This window comes from Pocillopora verrucosa, chromosome 6 (genome assembly GCF_036669915.1).
Source record: "Pocillopora verrucosa isolate sample1 chromosome 6, ASM3666991v2, whole genome shotgun sequence".
In the NCBI taxonomy this organism is placed as follows: Eukaryota; Metazoa; Cnidaria; class Anthozoa; order Scleractinia; family Pocilloporidae; genus Pocillopora; species Pocillopora verrucosa.
In genome coordinates this window covers 21,920,289-21,939,159 of record NC_089317.1, presented here as the reverse complement: position 1 = coordinate 21,939,159, position 18,871 = coordinate 21,920,289, and the positions used below count along the sequence as shown (strand labels likewise).

At 37.6% G+C, this 18,871-nt stretch overlaps 2 protein-coding genes across 2 annotated transcripts; both read left to right on the top strand.

Moving 5' to 3' along the window:
* Positions 1 to 769: 769 nt before the first annotated feature.
* LOC131783527 (uncharacterized) lies at positions 770 to 6,481 on the top strand. Its single transcript, XM_066168989.1, has 6 exons — positions 770 to 815; positions 2,465 to 2,763; positions 3,352 to 3,466; positions 4,176 to 4,212; positions 5,118 to 5,244; positions 5,583 to 6,481. Exons 1-6 carry the CDS (start codon positions 770 to 772, stop codon positions 6,099 to 6,101), a joined length of 1,143 nt encoding a protein of 380 aa, XP_066025086.1. The 3' UTR covers positions 6,102 to 6,481.
* A 5,063-nt stretch (positions 6,482 to 11,544) lies between these two features.
* On the top strand, positions 11,545 to 18,397 carry LOC131798083 (uncharacterized). Its single transcript, XM_066168596.1, has 6 exons — positions 11,545 to 11,666; positions 13,860 to 14,158; positions 14,846 to 14,960; positions 15,564 to 15,600; positions 15,988 to 16,114; positions 16,438 to 18,397. The coding sequence occupies exons 1-6, from the start codon at positions 11,594 to 11,596 to the stop codon at positions 16,954 to 16,956; spliced, it is 1,170 nt and encodes a 389-aa protein (XP_066024693.1). The 5' UTR covers positions 11,545 to 11,593; the 3' UTR covers positions 16,957 to 18,397.
* Positions 18,398 to 18,871: the final 474 nt, after the last annotated feature.

Sequence of the window (18,871 nt, the reverse complement as noted above, 5' to 3'; positions counted from 1 at the left end):
AAAAAAACAGCTGCACTCCTTTAAACTTGGATAAAACTGCGGAGGTTTACTACAGGCTTTCGACCTCTTCATGGTTTTACTCAAAATAATTTATCAAAGACTGCTAAAATTGGGTTCGCAGAAACATTCGATTCCACTGTCTATCAGACAATTGATTTATGTTCTTCCTTTTCCGAAAGAAAATTAAAAGCAATATGTTATAGTAAGATAATTAATACGGAGGAACAGAAACGAATGATAACATTACAGCACCGAAGAGCTAGAAATGCTTAGAATTTAAAGGTTTGTAACTTTATTTGCAAAATTTAATTTGAAATGTTACCTCAGTGAATAAATATATATTTAAGTCACTCAGAATGCTCGTATTGTTATGGTAAATGACACGGCAGATGTTGATAACTGAGAAGGTTAGACAATAAAACTTAATGTTCGAGAGGTTTCGAACAACTATTCAATAAATTAAAATCGAAATGGCTCGTTGAAATGGCTGCGAAATCTATCTGCGATATTTTAAGTGTTCAACGAAGCGATTTTCTTTTTTCACCGAACTAAATTTTTCACATGTTTTCCTTCTCTCTTTATCTTGCGAAATGTCGCCTGATTTTATCCAACTTGATCGAGGGCCTCCGGGGCTGAGCATCAAACAGAGTTTTGCAACAACACTAGAAGAAAATTGTCGATTAAAATTGGCGGAAGTCAAGGGGCCAAAGATGTTATTGACAAAATGACATCTGTTTTGCTTCCCAAATTTATGAATTCTTAAATTAAGATGGGTACCATAGTAACGGTGACGCAAGATTCCTCCAACCTTTCAGGTATTTGGAATGGATAGCTGCTAAATAAACACGAGGGAGCTGACATAATTTTCCACAATTAGATCAGAAAATTTATGGGGAATTAAAATTATTTTGTTATGAGTAATTGTTGTTGAAAATATCAGCCTCAAGCAATCTCCACACTACTTAGTAATGCTGACATACGCACCATAGTACTTTGTAGAACACTTCATCAAGTCACGCAGTTATTACGCAATACTACTAAAATAGTTCTTTTGTAAGCTTCTGGAATGTTCCAGAACACTTTGTGAATGTATATAAAAACTCATTTATATAGTAGTGTTGGTTGTTGTTGTCGGGAGTGACCGACTGTTTAGAAAACTATACCGTGAGAGAGAGCTGAAGTGGAAGATTGCTAATTTCAAGAAACGTCGGAGGAAACTTTAAGTTCGGCTCAGGGGTGAGCTAAAATATAGACTGTACTGAGCTTAAGTAAGTTTATCGAGGATAAGTACTGTACTGCCTTTAGGGGTCACGCCTTATCAAGAATATCACTCGTTGTTTAGTAAAGTAGTTGGGTTTGTAGGATTGCAATGTTTTTCTGTCGGTTGGATTATTATTAACGACTGTTTACTTAATTTCGTATGATCTAAAAGCACGTTTAGGCCTCTAATCAAACGTCACATATCTTTCAGTAAATTCTCAAAATGTTTTACAATATCTCACATGTTTGTTTTCATAACGAACTACAGTCATTCTTGTATTATAACATAGCTAGTAAATTTGTCTAATCAAATTCAATTGCGCGATTGTGCTTCATATTGCTATTGTGCACGCTCATGACGTCAGCAAACAAATCCCTCGAGAAAAAGATTTTCTACCGGGTTGAAAATGTAATAAAACAATTGGTTCATACGTCAGCGTGCGTTCATCGAGATACGAAGCACGCGGGAAGTTTGGAGAGCACGAAAGATGCGTAAGAGTTGCTCGAGGCGTAGCCGAGTGCAACTCTGGCTTCTTGAATTGTTAATTAAGCGGTCACCCATGGGGAATGCCGGGGTGACTGTTCAAAACAGGTTCCGAAGAATAGGGGTAATTTAAAAAACGCTAAAAAAGCGCCGTTTTATTCCGTAGTTGACATTTTATTGAATAAAACCTTGCTCAAAAATTCTACTAACGTTGATTTCGAAAGGAAAATGCGAATCAAATTGTACTTGAAAGATAATTCTTCGTTTTATTCGGGTAGTTCTGCTTTAAGTGACCGCTCAATACAGGTGGAAGATCATACAAAGAGGCCGTTCACACTCATTCAAAGGTGATTGCAACCGCTTAATAGAGGGATGAGAAGAAGAGAGACTGATACTGATCCGCCTGGAAACCATTCTTAAAAAGCTTTTCTTTATTATTTTTTTAACAGTATGTCTCAAGCGTTGCAATTTAGTGAAGCTGATTTACTACTGACCATAGCAAAATGGTTTTTCATCTCCCTAAACAGCAGAATTCGCTAAATTAAGGTTCATGAGAGTAACGTAGATATAATAAACATTAATTATTTGAATGGGGGGCTACTCTTCTATAGGCCACTTTATCCTCTTTTGTAACCAGCCAGTCCCTTCCTCACCACTCCCTCCTGTGTGTGGTGCCATCATGTCCTTTTATTACTGGACTGTTCTTCTTTCCCTTTACAGAATCAAACCTCGTGTATCGCGAGGGAAACCGCGCCTCCTCCACAAGAACCTTCCTGAGACGTACATTTATTAAACATGAGTTTCAATACTTGAATGTACCGCCTGTTGGAACAGTGGCAGTTTCTGATGTGTTTGACTGCACGTTAGAATGTCTCAGCAATCCGTTCTGTTTTTCTGTAAACCTGGCCGCCTTCAAAGGAGCCCATGGAAAGCTTTGGTGCGAATTGCTGTCATCTGATAAGTTCAGAAACTCCACGGAGTATAAAGGGAATAAAAGTTCGCATCATTTTGCCATTGAGGTAGGAAGCATTTCTTAATTTTGACAAATAAACGCTTAAAAGTTTGACAGCTTTGTCGAGATCATAGAGAGAAGGCAGTCAGGTTAATTAAAGACACTGCAAATGGTGTCGGTCTGTTGTCGTATTCATTGTGGTGACACCGTATTTCTATGGCATGTTGTAAAGCATGCAAACACTTTCTCGTGCCGCGCACTACTTGCTTAACTTACCATCTTTGTTTCCAAGGCACGTCAGTGTGCCAAGAAAATACATGTGACTCGCTTGAAAAGTTTATTCAATATACCAGATTCTCTTTATTTAAAGAATGGAATCGTTGCTCAAATCGTCAGTTTTTGGTCTATATTTTTTATCTCATAAAGCCACTATTTCAAATACCAGCAAAGACAGAAAACTCAGCCAAAATCGTAACACTGTAGATAAAAATAAAGTAAATATCCTATATGCTATCATATGAGGTATTTCTATACCATGAGAAGTTTATACTTAAACGAATCCGAACCGGATTGACGGAAAACCGCGGATTGGCGGATTCATGTACCCCAGCGTTTCAAAGTACATAAACCATTTTCCTACTTTGTTTCTCTACAGTCACCTTGCTCTTCGTCACCTTGTCAACACAAAGCCATCTGTGTCACAAACTACGAAGATGGCTCATTCGGATGCCGCTGTGCAAAAGGCTTCATAGGGGAATATTGTGAAAAAGGTGAATAGTTTGGAATGGTTTTGTGACTGATATATATCCAACAGCATTAAATACTAGAATTCCCAAGTGACTGTTATAAATAATTTTTTACTTAACCTTGCAGCTCGAAAGTGTTCTAAAATAGCCAGCGAAAATATAGAATTAAAAAATCATTTAATGCAATGCATAAAGATGTTAAATCCCTTGATTCTCAAGTTAATTAAGCATCTTCCTGCGAAATCAAAAGGTCTGTGGTGGAGAACTGGATATTTAATTTTTTTTTTACTTACTTCTCATCAGGGACCAATTATCATTGATAGGGAGGGGGGAGGACTTTAGAGGATCACATGATTTTCAGGGGGAAAAGAGGGGGAATCAGTCGTCGCCGACAGAATTTAAAGGGGGGGACTGTAGAAATTGACTGCCAATTTTAAAACTGCCAGTGAGTGGGGATCGTGAGAATATTACAGAGCTATAACTGAGGGGGGAGGGGAAGTATCAGGTTAATTTTATCGTGACACAACCAAAATCCTCTGACCCTCCACTTCCTCGGCAGTAAATTATAACTGGTACCAAAGTAATGTTTATTATCTTTTATTGCTCAAAGATTTTACTAATAGCTTGATACAAGAATGAACAACTACTCTACTTTTGTGTCCCCTACTGAGTTATGATAGAGACTAAATTGATATCTTAAACACCTGACTTCTGTTTTTTTCTTTACACGTAGGTATTGGGTCCTGCAAAGAAGCTTGCAACTTTCTGAAGTAAGTGATACCAAATTATTATCTTTTCGAGCATGAAAAAGAGACAAAATTATCGAATAGCTTCGATATTGAGAGAAGATTTTTCGCCACATACTAATATAATCACGTGGTAATTTAGTTTTTTCAACTGAGTTGATAACGTAAATTGGCCACCGTACAGAGTTTAAAAGCTGACGTCTCGAGCATTATCCCTTTGTCAATCGTTCTGACGAAGGGCGAATGCTCGAAACGTCAGCTTTGAAACTCTGTACGGTGGCCAATTTACGTTATCAACTCAATTGGTTCGGCTTTTTAAGTTCATTAAAGGACACTCTTCTGTAAACACAGTAACAGGCAATCAAGAAAAATTCATCAGTTTAAACTATATAAACCATTTTGCCGTACAGACATCTTTAAGTACTCTTTTTGGCACAGACATATCGACACATGGAACAGTTTACCGTCATCAGTAGTTGAACTTGACTCAATTAATGCTTTTAAGAAAGCTCTTAAATCAACATTTTTTAACTAGGCCTATAACTAAAAATTAAATTATTCTATTTATTATACATTATTTAATTATAATTTTAAACAAAAGTTTTATCTTAGATATGTCTTCTTTATTTAGATTTATATAGATATATGCCTGTATGTAAAATGTTTCAGTATGTATATGTATATTGCATAGTATTAAATTTTTATATCTGGGGTATAGTTTACAATGAGGATTAAGTTCCTCCCTTCCATAACCCTTTTTTAATAATAATATGTTATATGTTATTATTTAAATAAAGTTGTTATATATAAAATTGACGATAATAAACTACCCTGTTATACTTTCCCACCGACGCGGCACCATAGTTTCTTTTGAAACCTAACCCCTTTATTAATATCGTCACAAATGAGTATCTTTTCGTATCAAACAGGTCAAACGCCAGTCAACTGGTCACATTAGGCCTTGACTCTAAACCAATCATAGTTCTCTGTCAGATGGGGGATTTTGGATGCGGAGATGGAAGATGGACGCCTGTAATGAAGATTAACGGCAGCCAGGTAAGCATTATAAGGTGGAATATTCTTAGAGGTTTTCTTACGGATGATGAAGTGCGAGCAAGACATTTTTAGAAGCGTCGAAACTACCATAGAATCTCTTAGCAACTCGCCCATATTCTTCTCGCGGCCCCTACTTGCGAAAATTCCTCTGGCATAAGTGCTACAATACCCTATTACCTCAAAACGCAACGAATTGCTAATTAACCCGCATGCAAGTAGGGTGTTGATTGATGGCTTACACGCTAACTGTTTTACTGATTTCACGAGGGTCCTGCCTTTGGTGATGCATCGTGTTATATATGTTTAAGGATAAATTAAATCCTCTTAATTCTTTTTAGGCAACGTTTCGCTATGACTCTCACTACTGGAGTGATAAAAACCAATACAACATCCCCGGCGGGAGGACTGGGTTTGACTCACAAGAGACCAAGTTACCGACCTATTGGAACACACCTTTCTCCAAGATCTGTCTCGGTATGAAGATAAGTGGACAGCTCAGGTTTATTGTCATTGACAGGCAAGCCAACTCTCTGCACTCGCTGATCGCTGATGGGACATACCGCGCTACTTCACTGGGTCGTAACGAGTGGAAGAAGTTGATTGGTGCGCAGGGCTCATTGCAACAGCACTGTAACAGAGAGGGCTTCAATGCTGTAGGTACTAAAAGTCATCATTCTAAAGCAAGAATTGGTTATATAGCTAACGAGCAAAATAATTGCCACAGTTGTGACTCCAGAATTGGGTTTGGCACCGGAGGATATCCTGATAACTCCACTACGTGTGGAAACGTAGCAGCAGCTCGCCCAGGTAATGGTTACAGATACATCAAAGCTATGGGATACATTATGGTGCAGTAAACTCAATTTCAATCCATGTATGACCTGAGAAAACTCACTATAAAAGGAGGAGGGGAGGAGAGGTACTGAAAAAATATTCCTTCCATCTATCCATCCCCTCTCCCTTCTTTTCTCAGACGCCAGAGTGAGAACTTGCTAAGCAGACTGTAGATTGCTTGCGGTCTACGCAAATGACGTCAAAATGTTTGTATAAACAAAAAGGGGAAACAACAAGGCGCAGTCGAGTTTGTCACTGGTGTTCTTACCACATTTTGACGTCATCTTTAATTTACAACAGAACAAAGCCACGGCAATCTGACGTTGATGAGAACGTCACCCATGGCGTCAGTGTGCCAACTTCAGCTCCTACTTTCTGATGCTTTTTTTTTCTTTAATCTCAGAATTAGTTGTAGCTTTATGTATTCTTACTTATAAACACGGATATATATTCTCAATTGAAATGGTTTTGTCAAAAAAAAAACCGAAAGGAATAAAGGAAAAAGCCAAAGAGGAACTGTTTGGAGAAATCTAAATTCTAAGTATTCATGTTGGATACTGCGCATGTGTGAAAAATAAGTCAAAAGATAGGAGAGAACAAGTACCCCAATCTAACTCATATTTCAAAGCAAATTTTCCAAAACTGTTAAATTCCTAGGAGGCTTTTTCCGTTTTGCTTTCTGCGTATTTCTTTAACCACTTTTTTGCAATAATTTTTACGTTATTTAAATTTCTTCAACTTTATGAGATAACCGAGATATAGTATTTAGTATTTAGCGGTCACCCCGTATTGTGCGGTCAGTTGTGAAAGTCCCGAATTTCTTTCCCCTTAAACACTGCAATTTTTACCTCTATTAAGCAGTCACCTCTGTGGAGTGGTCGCACTCAACTATACCTAGTCGCGATGACCCGTTTTCTTTTGTCCTTCACCTTGTAAGTAACTCTTCGGCTCGTGATTTACAACCAGTAGGCCGATAGAAAGTGTGGTCTATTGCTTAATTATTACTAATTATTATTAATACTAACAATGATTATTAATCATGATAAAATACTATTATCAATTACTATTAATTATTAAGATTTGCGAACCAGTCCTTTAATACAAGAATACATTCAGTTGTAGACTTTTAGTATACCCAACACCAGGTCTGTACAAAAAAATACGTCCGAAACGAGAGCCTCAATTTACTGCATTTTCTCCACAACCGCTAAAAAATTGTGCATGTGATTATTAGATAACAACAGGTTAAAAATAAATGAAAAACAAATAAGCAATAAGTAAAAGAATGTTTGAATAAAAATTGATTAAAAAAAGGTTTTCATTTTCGACTTTTCCGTTTTAGTTCAATTCTCTGCTCAGATCTTAAACATCGCGTTTTCTCAAGGTTTGTTATGTGTTTATTATTAAGAAGGCTCATAGGGTTTTTGCTGAAAGTTGGCGCGCGTGCCAGCGTATTTTTTTTTCTAGAAAATTTTTATGTTCTCGCTTTTCTAGGTTACTAACATCAAAAGGGCGATGAGCAAGGTTCAGACTATCGTTTGCTGTAGTAAATATTATCTAAAGGAATTTCGTTATTAAGCTAAGGCTCCACGAAAAGAAGCGCTCGCCAGTGATAACTGTCGTGCGATCCTATCGAGCCGCCATGCTTGTTTTGTATGTTGACATTTAAAAGCTCGCGCTATGTTCGCACCTAGATCTCGTGCGCTCAAAAAACTCTACGAAGCCTCCTTAACTTCTGAATATTGCTTTTCCCGTCATCATTCGTTTACACCTAGGAAGAGTATCATATATTTTTTTTAATTATCTGGACACGCGTTCAATGAACAATGCCATCAACGTTTACACATTTGCTCGTTACAAGGAAATTTGTGCTTTGAAATTTAGCTCAAAACCAAACTTTTTTGAAAATTTGGTTTGTTTTTAATACTCTAAAATAGTTACATGACGTTTCTAAGATGTCTATCTCCGGCTGTCACAAAACATTGACCCCCTCTTAAATTTACTTAGAAAAATGAACTTACAAGTTCCTACTTGAATAAATTGGAATTCATTTGACCGATACGCCGGTTGTTTCAATTTTGCTTTCTCCTCAGGCTGTTATAAAACAGTCCGTAAATTGGCCAATGAATAAACTGTTTTGAAATACTGGAGTTGTTCTTTCTTTTCCGCGTGCAAACCAAGGGAAGACAAAGTTTTTAAAACATTTGACGAGAATTTCATAGGGCTAAATAAGGAGGTTACCTTGCCGCATCGTCGGCAAGAATCGTCGGCCAGAGTCTCGCCCTCGAGTGAAATAATTTACCAAATGTAATAATAAAAGTAACGAGCCTGAAGAAACGCACATTTTTCATTACTGAGATCAAAGTGCAATGATGTACCTTAACTGATACTTACGGTATCAAACCATTGATGTGTGCCTAATTTTTCTGTTGAGGTCGATGTGACCTCACATAATGAGCGAATTTTTTTTTTTGTGATTTTGTAGTAACAAACTAGTGAGCATCTCTGCACGAACTGAGAAAATAAAAACTTGTATTTGATAAGCTTACGTTAATGCAAATAGTAAATAAGTTGTCTTTTTTCGATTGAAGCAAGTAGAAAGAATTCGCCAGGTGCGCTTACGGTGTTTACGCGACATTTTTTGGACGTTTCATGTAAGAGTACATGATCTTTTTGAGGGTCACAGATTTCGTGTAAATATTTGACCCCTCAACACATTGCATACTCGTCCATTTAACGTCTCTAGTTTACAAAGGTCTTAAAACGCTTCACGTGCACGCAGAAAAGGCCATGAAATTCAGCGAAAATAATAGCAGATGCAGATGCCATTTGCAATTTAAAAAAAACCGGCACATAAAATAACAGAAGGTTGAAGAACTTTCTAGAAGTGTTACCTTGAAAAAGAAAGGTAAACAGTATTTTTGTACTTCAAGAAAGGTCACGTAGTCACGCTACAAATATTATTTCTGCGTGAAATTTCTTGATGGTGAAAAGTGGGAACAGCATTTTCCAGTCTTGTTTTCTGGAAGCATAGCTCAGTTTACAAATTTCATGGGGCTATTGATATTTCCTTTTAAAAGAGGGGGTAGAGTCTTCCGTCATCCACAGTCTGGAAAAGCCGAAGTTGTTACACACGGGAACTTAAAAGTCCAAAAGCAAGCGACATGTGACTTTAAAATTTCCTTTCCTGTTGCAGTCTCCTTATAGCAAACTGTGCGATAATGATAATAAACAATCAAATCCTAGACTAATGAGTGTTTTGTTCCATACAAAAGCCATATTTGCTGATTTCAGCAACTCTCCATAGTGATAGACGACAGAAGAAAGAAACGCTACGATTTTCCCATCAACATTTCGCCCACATACATCTCTCTAAACGTGAAATTTTCCGTTCCTAAAAACACTCTCGAAAGTTGTTCACATTTTTTTGGCTTCCTTGATCAATCATCTTGTATAAAGAGATTTAGAATGTGGGTTTATTTGCTCAAGTGACCGCCTAGGGCCGGAATTGCGTGACAGGTGTAGTTGATAGAAGCTTGTCACAGTCGCAGATTTTAAAAGGCATCCAAGACAAAAATACGGCAGTACCCAAATATTTTTTTGGTGGTTTTGAGAGATGAAATGATGGATTATAAAGGGGAACTAAAATTAGTGTTGTAGCTGTCTGGCAAGGGGAGATAATTGACCTCAAAGTTATCATATATTTGTATGAATCAAATAGTCTAAAAACACAGTCATTTATTTCCCTTTGTTGATTAACAAGCTGTGAACCAAATTGACTGATACTCAAGTCGTACATTTATTAAGGATGCAGCAATACGTATGCAAACCTTCAGAGTAATCAGGCAAATATCATCGCATTGAGAGCTTCATGCATTTCACCTATTTTGAGACAATTTCCATAGTGAAAACCAAGAAAAACCTTTGGGGGATTTCCCCCTGGAAATAACCAAAACAGAAACCAGTTTGTCTGTTTGAGATTTGGAGTAGACCCTTTAAATTCTCTTGATCTTGAGCTGAAAGAAATTAACTCGTACGATGATAAACTAATAGACTGCTCTCGCAAGTCTTACAGAAACGCCACAGATAATTTTCAATGCAAATTCTAGATGTCGATTTCTTTATTTACAAGTCAGGAATAAATGTAAAACCGATTCTGTTGGTTTCGAAAGAAGCTTTCTAGGTAATTTGTAAGTAGTTTAGTAAGTCGAAAAGCTTGTATTACGACCGAGTTTGTTTATTGTGAAAATTATTTTGAGTCAACTCTACTCATCAAGTTCTTCACGACATTTTAATTAAAAGACAATACTTGTGCTCATGAAACACAAACGCCCCCGGTGTTCATTAGATATCCTAATTTTGGGGTTATGGAAATGCAAAGGATGATTAAAAAGTTTAAAGTGGTAACCACATTGTTTATTCACGGACACCTACGGTACTTTTATTTCGAAGTTCTCTTTGTAAATTATTGAGTTAACTCGTAAATAGGAACCCACTATCACAACGTATTAAAAATTAATACCAAAAGACTCTCTTTGAAAGGCGTTTTTGGTAGAAATCTTTAATGATATGAATAGGTTTTCAATACCTACTATACTTGTTCATAACGTACTTATGGCATTTCTGTTTCTTTTGTCGTAGCTCAGAATTTCACGTAAACCTTCTGATTTTCCTTCTTGCCAAGTCATCTCTATTTACAATTGATTCTTCGTTGTCAAGTTTTCCTTTAAATAGCAACTTCCCTTACCACAGAAAGAAAGGAAGCTATAAAGGAAGCTAGGAAAAAAACGATTTTGTTTGTTTTTACGCTGAAATGTCCGGCTGAATTACGGAGAAATGTTTGACAGACTGTACGCAGAGTTGATTTCCAGATCTTAGAGGTAAACGAATCAGAACGGCTTAAGTTTAATACAACGTTTTCCACGATTGCAATACTGAGTAACATGGAAATTTTTTCAGGCCCTCTGATTTCGCTCATTCTACAACATCGTTTCTAAGCACTCAGCTTTTGCGTAGCATTTCACGTGAGGCCCGCTTTTACAACCTGAATATTGTGAATTTATTCTAATTGTAAAACAGAGACTTGTTTATCTAGACGATTCAGGTTGCCCTTAGTAACAAACTTAAACCACCGGGTGTTACTGCAAGCCTATATGGATGTAAGTGAATGCTCATTGCGCAATCAGCTCATCAGAAACTATTTAGAAAATGACGCCTCTTTGGAGTTACGGGAAAGGTAAAGCGGAAATTGGTTCATATCATTTTATAACTAAAACAACTTCAAACCTGATTTTCGACTAATATTCCCTTCCGCTCTCATAAAACTCAATCATAGCACTCAGACATCCGTTGTTGAAAAAACAAAAGAAAGTGCTGGTTTGTGCGTCAGCAAATTAGGAGCAGCTGGAATCACTCAAATTCTATTGGTTGTAGTCAACATTTCAGTCGCTCACAAGTCAATTGCATCAGAGGTGAGGCTAAATATCTCACATCGGCGACGAGATCTCCTCTCAACATGTTTTTTGGTCTTCTTTATCCCCTCATATTTGAAGTCTCTGCTCTAATTCCAGATCCAGCCTCTTCACAAGGTTTGTTAGACGCGTTTACTAATACGTATCTCTTTTTGTTTTCAGTGTTAGAACATTGATGTTGATAATATTCAGTTATTCATAGTAATTTAACTCAAAATTTGGATATAGTCAGATGTTCCCTGAATTCTATCAGTCTTTGTTTTTTGTTATATTTTCACTTGGCTAGTGATGGGCGTTGAATGCTCTAAGGAAACTTGTTTCAACAATTTGAATTATAACTTATAATTTGGGACGCTGTTGAATGGCACAAAGTTTAGTTAACTTCCTTTCATAAATATCCGCTGTTATAAAGTTGCAAAGCTCAAGTCAATCTGTTGCCCTCCAACGTTCAGCTTTTCAACTTGATCAAATGCAATTAACACTCCATCACTCTATATCGAAAAATGTTTTTCAAGAGTAAGCTTAGTCATTGATTGAAAAAGCCTTTATTCAGCTTCAACTTAAATTCTCAAGGTAGCCAAAAAAACAGCTACACTCCTTTAGGCCTGGATAAAATTACATAGGTTTACTACAGGCTTTCGACCTTGCCATGCTTTTGCTCAAAATAATTTATCAAATACTTCCAAAATTGGGTTCGCAGAAACATTCGATTCCTATGTCTATCAGATCATTGATTGATGTTCTTCATTTTTCCGAAGGAAAGTTTGAAAGCAATATGTTATAGTAAGGTAATTAATACTGAGGAACACAAACGAATGATAACATTACAGCACCGAAGAGCTAGAAATGCTTACAAATCAATTGCAAAATGTTATTCTAAAATGTTACCTCAGTGAATAAGTATATTAAAGTCACTCAAAATGCGCGTATATTTATGGTAACTGACACGGCAGATGTTGATAACTGAAAAGGTAAGACAATGCAACTTTATGTTTGAGAGGTTCCTGAACAACTATTGAATAAATTAAAATCGAAATGGCTTGTTGAAATGGCTGCGAAAAATCTATCTGCGATATGATCGTTTTAAGTGTTCAAGGAAGCGAATTTCTCTTTTTTTCCCAACTTAATTTTTCACATGTTATCCTTCTTTATCTTTCAAATTATCGCCTGAATTTACCCAAGTTGATCGAGGGCCTCCTGGGCTGAGCACCAAACAGAGTTTGGCGCCAACAGAGGAGGAAAATTGTTAATCAAATTTGGCGGAAGTCAAGGGACCCAAGATGTTAAGACAGCTTCAAGTTGTTGACAAAATAATAACTGTTTTGCTTCCAATTGGCAAAATTTATGAATTCTAAAATCAAGAAAGGTACCATAGTAACAGAGTCGCGAGATTTCTCCAACCTTTCAGGTACTTGGAATGGATAGCTGCTGAATAAAAACGAGGGAGCTGACAAAATTCACCTCCAATTAGAACAAAAAATTTATGGGGAAGTTAAAATTATTTATTATAGGCTGTTTACCTTGGTCTTGTATGATCTAAATGCACGTTTCGGCGTCTAATCAAACGTCACATACCTTTCGTTCCGTAAATGCTCAGAATGTTTTTAAATATCTTAATATTTTACTAGAGGGCTAAATATCGTGTAAAACACTTGAAATATGTTATAGGTTTAATCAGCTGATAACTCTGACAACAATTCTGGCATAGAACTGAGCACTGTCCCGAAAACAACGCGAGCGAAAAACGCATGGATCAGATTAAATTAGCTCTCGATACTTCAAAATATCACTAGATTTTATAAATATCTCATGCTTTCCACCATTCTCAGTTACCTCTTCGATGTACTCTACAGTGCAACATCCTAATAAGGCACGAGCACAAATTGAGTTTTAGTCGTAGAGAGGCAGGGGTTACCGCGAAATTATTGAAAAGAGCTGCGAGGGAGGGGAGGAGATGAATAAGAAGGAGGAAGGCTGATACTGATCGGACTTGAAACCATTCTTGAAAAGTTTTAATTTTTTATGGTATGCCTCAAACGTTGTAATTTAATGAAGCTGATTCACCACTGAACATAGGAAAATGGTCATTAGGGGATTTCGCTAAATGAATATTCATAAGATATAGAGTTACACAGTTATGATATACATTATACATTAATTATTTTGAGTGGTATGGGGGAGGGGTGGGTAGCGTTCTATAGGCCACTTCATCCATTCTTGTAACCAGCCAGTCCCTTCCTCCCCACTCCTTCCTGTGAGTGATGCCATCATGTCCTTTTATTACTGGACTGTTCTTCTTTCCTGTTACAGAATCAAACCCTGTGTTTCGCGAAGGCAACCTCGCCTCCTCCACAAGAACCTTCCTGAAGCGTACATTCATTAAACACGAGTTTCATCACTTGAATGTCCCGCTTGTTGGAACAGTGGCAGTGTCTGATGTATTTGACTGCACGTTAGAATGTCTCAGCAATCCGTTCTGTTTTTCTGTAAACCTGGCCGCCTTCAAAGGAGCCCATGGAAAACTTTGGTGCGAATTGTTGTCATCTGATAAGTTCAGAAACTCCACGGAGTATAAAGGGAATAAAAGTTCGCATCATTTTGCCATTGAGGTAAGGAACACTCTTAATTTTGACAATTAAACGTGTTAAAAGTTTGGAAGCTTTGTCAAGATCGTAGAGAAAAGGCAGTCAGGTAAAAGTCACTGCAAATGGTGTCGGTCTGTTGCCGTATTCATCGTGGTGACAGCCGTATTTCCATGGCATGTTGTAAAGCTTGCAAACACTTTCTCGTGCCGCGCACTATCTTACTTACCACCTACTGTTTCCTAGGCACGTCGGCAGACTAAGAAAATACATGTGACTCGGTTGAAAATTTGAGTCAAGATACCAGATTCTGTTTATTTAAAGAATGGATCGTAGTTTAAATCATCAGTATTTGGTCAGCTTTAAGTCGATTTTGTTTTAAAATGTTTAATCGACAGACTGCTTCAGTTTCTGCGAACGTTCGAAACAGTTAGAAAACCTTTCCAGACTGATAGATCCCAACGGCTTAGCAATATATTTTTTAATCTCACAAAGCCACTTTCTAAAATACCAGCAAAGGAAGTAAACTCAGCAAAAATCTTAATACTGTAGATGAAAATAAAAAAATAAATACATAAAAAAGCCCAGATGCTATCATGAAAAATTTATACTGAAATGAATCCGGAGCGAATTGACGGAATAACGCGGATTGGCAGATTCATGTACCTCCTATTCAAAGTACATGGAACATTTTCCTACTTTGTTTGTCTACAGTCACCTTGCTCTTCGTCACCTTGTCAACACGAGGCTACGTGTGTCACAAACTATAGAGATGGCTCGTTCGGATGCCGCTGTGCAAAAGGCTTCAAAGGAGAATATTGTGAAAAAGGTGAAAAGTTTGGCATGGCATTAAATACTATAATTCACAAGTGACTGCTATAAATTTTTTACTTAAACTTGCGGCTCGAAAATGTTCTAAAATAGCCAGCAAAAATATATAACAAAAAAAAATATTAAATGCAATGCATGAAGATGTTGAATCTGTCGATGTTCAAGTTAATTAAGCATCTGACGGAGAAATAGAAAGGTCTGAGGTGGGGAACTGAATATTTATTTTTCTTTTTACTAACTTCTCCTCAGGCACCAATTATTATTTTTTATCACGGAGGAGGGGGGTGGAGGATTTGGAGGATCACATGATTTTCAGGGAGATTGAGGAGAGCGGATACATGAAAATATTGCAGAGCCTTGACTGAGGGGGGGGGTTACTTTCATCGTGCCACAACCAAAATCCTCCCCCCCCCCCTCCCTCCATCGGCAGTAAATTATAACCGGTACCAAAGTAATATTTAAAATCTCTTATTGCTCAAAGATTTTGCTAATAGCTTGATACAAAAATGTTCAACTACTCTACTTTTGTGTCCCCTACTGGACTGTGATGGAGCCTAAATATCTCAAACACCTGACTTTTATTTTTTTTCTTTACATTTAGGTATTGGGTCCTGCAAAGAAGCTTACAACCTTTTCAAGTAAGTGATACCAAATGATTATCTTTTCGAGCATAAAATAAAGACAAAATTATCGAATAGTTTCGACGTCTAGAGAAGATTGTTCGCCGGAAACTAATATGATCACGGGGTAATTTATTATTATCAACTGCGTTAATAACGTAAATTGGCTACCGTAAAGAGTTTCGAAGCTGACGTTTCGAGCAATTGACGAAGGGCTCTGACGAAGGACTAACGCTCGAAAGGTCAGCTTTGAAACCCTTAACGGTGGCCTATTTACGTTATCAACTCAGTTGATAATACTAAATTACCCTGTTATACTCTCCCACCGACGCAGCACCACAGTTTCTTTAGAAACTTACCCCCTCTAATAATATGATCAAGAATGGATGTTTTCGTATCAAGCAGGTCAAACGCCAGTCAACTGATTCCACTGGACCTTGACTCTAAACCAATCACAGTCCTCTGTCAGATGGGGGATTTTGGATGCGGAGATGGAGGATGGACGCCTCTAATGAAGATTGACGGCAGCAAGGTAAGCCCCATAAGGCGGAATATTCTTGGCGGGGTTTTCTTGCGGGTGATGAAGCGCGAGCAAGAAAGTTTCAGAAGCGTCGAAACTACGATAGAATCTCTTAGCAACTCGCCCATATTCTTATCGCGGTCCCTGCTTGCGGAAATTCCTCTGGCATGAGTGCTACAATACCCTAATATCTAAAACGCCTGCAAGGACCTGCAAGTAGGGTATAGATTGATGGCTTTTACGCGAACTGTGTTTCTGATTTCATGAGGGTCCTGCCTCGGTGATGCATCGTGTTATTTATGTTTAAGGATAAATGAAATCTTAATTATTTTCAGGCAACGTTTCACTATGACTCTCACTACTGGAGTGATAAAAACCAATACAGCATCACCGGCGGAAAGACTGGGTTTGACACACAAGAGACCAAGTTACCGACCTATTGGAACACACCTTTCTCCAAGATCTGTCTCGGTATGAAGATAAGTGGACAGCTCAGGTTTATTGTCATTAACAAGCAGGCCAACTCTCTGTACTCTCTGATTGCTGATGGGACATACCGCGCTACTTCACTGGGTCGTAACGAGTGGAAGAAGTTGATTGGTGCGAAGGGCTCTTTGCAACTGAACTGTAACAAGGAGGGCTTCAATGCTGTAGGTACCGCAAGTGTTCATTCTAAAGCAAGAGTTGGTTATATAGCTAACGAGCAATACCATTGTGGCTCTTGTGACTCCAGAATTGGGTTTGGTACCGGAGGATTTCCTAATAACTCCATTACATGTGGAAACGCAGCAGTTTTTTCCCCAGATAATGGTGACAGAAACATCAAAGCTATGGGATATATTTTGGTGCAGTAAAGTCTTTCAATCCATGTATTACGTTAGAAAACTCACTTACAATGAGGAAGGGGGGTGGGTTACTGAAAAAAGCTCTTTTCCATTTATCCATCCCCTCTCCCTTCTACCCTCAAACGCCAAAGTGAGAACTTGCTAAGGAGACGATAGATTGTTTGCTGTTTAGTTCGGCTTCTAAATTGCTTTTTTTCTTATATGCGGCGAGTGCAAAGACGGGAAGAGACTTGAATAAGGACTTTACCCGCATGGGTTCCATTTGTACAACTTTGTGAGCCCTCAGTTTTACGGAAATTCAGTCGACTGGTTACTAAAACTACTGTGATGTTTAAATCTTAAAAAGGAAGTAAAGCCAGGATAGCAACACGAGAACATTTTCAGGCACTCGTTAAACATTAACACTAATAGGCCTTTGCTGACCGAATCATATTGAGCTTTATCTGTTTTGCTTTCTGTGTATTTCTTTGACAACCTTTGGCTCGTGATTTACAAACCTCTCTTCCTCCTCCAACATCCCACGTGAGTTATTAAGCTAGTAAACTGATAGAAAGTGTGGACTATTGTTTAATTATTGCTAATCATTATTACTAATAATAACTATTATTCATTATTATTAATCATTAAGATTTGTGAAGTAGCCTTTAATGCAAGTACGTAATCAGTTGTAAAGACGTTTTAGTATACCTAACACCAGGGCCCAGTTGTATAAAGGGGGGATAACGCTATCCAACAGATAAATCGCCATCCAGCGGATAAGTGATAGCAAACCGTATAGCGTTATCCACCAGATAGAGATTTATCCAGTGGATAGCGTTATCCTCTCTTCGAACAACCGAGGCCTGAACTGTACAAAGAAATACGTCCGACACAAGAACCTTATTATACTGCAATTTCTCCACAACCGCTAGAAAAAGTGCATATGATAATTTGATAACAATAGGTATAAAATGAATGAAAAACAATTAAGTCATTATTCACCACTTGGATGGTTTATTTGGATCCAACATAATGACCAGCTCCCAGTTAGCTCATTAGCCCAGTTCGTAGAGCGCTGCACCAGTGTCGCAAAGGTCATGGGTTCAAATCCCGTATAGGCCTGAATTTTTTTCAGGTCTTATTTCAACTACTAGTGCAGTAGTGTTCATAGCTGCGAGGATCATTTATATTCGTTTCTTCACCGCAGTGAACAAATATGATTTTTCATATATTTGCAGTTATTAGGCAAAAGAATATTTGAATAACAATAAATTGAAAAGAGGGGCGCCGAGACACCATCTTAGAAACGCTAAAGTAAGAAAATAGAACTAGAATCAAGATTTCTAATTCAAATTCATAATTATGTAAAAATTTTTGCAATTAGAAGAATTACAATATAGTGGAGTAATCTTAGAATTGAATTTTCATTGTGCCAAATACAAGAGTTTATCAAATACTTTAAATAAGATGATGTCTGCTCACAATAAAGGTTATAAATAATGAACACCGTATTTCCTCGACTAAGCGCCCACGCTCTTATAAGTGCCCTTCCCCTAATAAGTCCCTACTCCCTATTCATAATGTCAAAAAAGCGCCCCCCCCCCAACCCCCCACCCTTTGAATAAGCGTCCACCTCTTCCCTCACTTTCTTAAGTGTTAGGAATACAAGGAAAAATTGTTTCTATTGACAAGTTTGAGTAAACAATGACCGCATTGATTTGCACGTCAGAAAGCTCGAAGCAGCTGCAAACATTTTTAAAATTATATTGGTTGAAATCAGCGCCTTGGAAATGTTCACAGGAAAATAAGATCTTGACTGCAGCTCGTCACTAATCGCACTTGAAACAAATCTGGGATTCTTCCCTTGCTGACGAGAAGATTTGATTTCTATAAACATGTTTTTGTTTTTTTATATTCCGTTTTATTTCAATTCTCTGCTCTGATG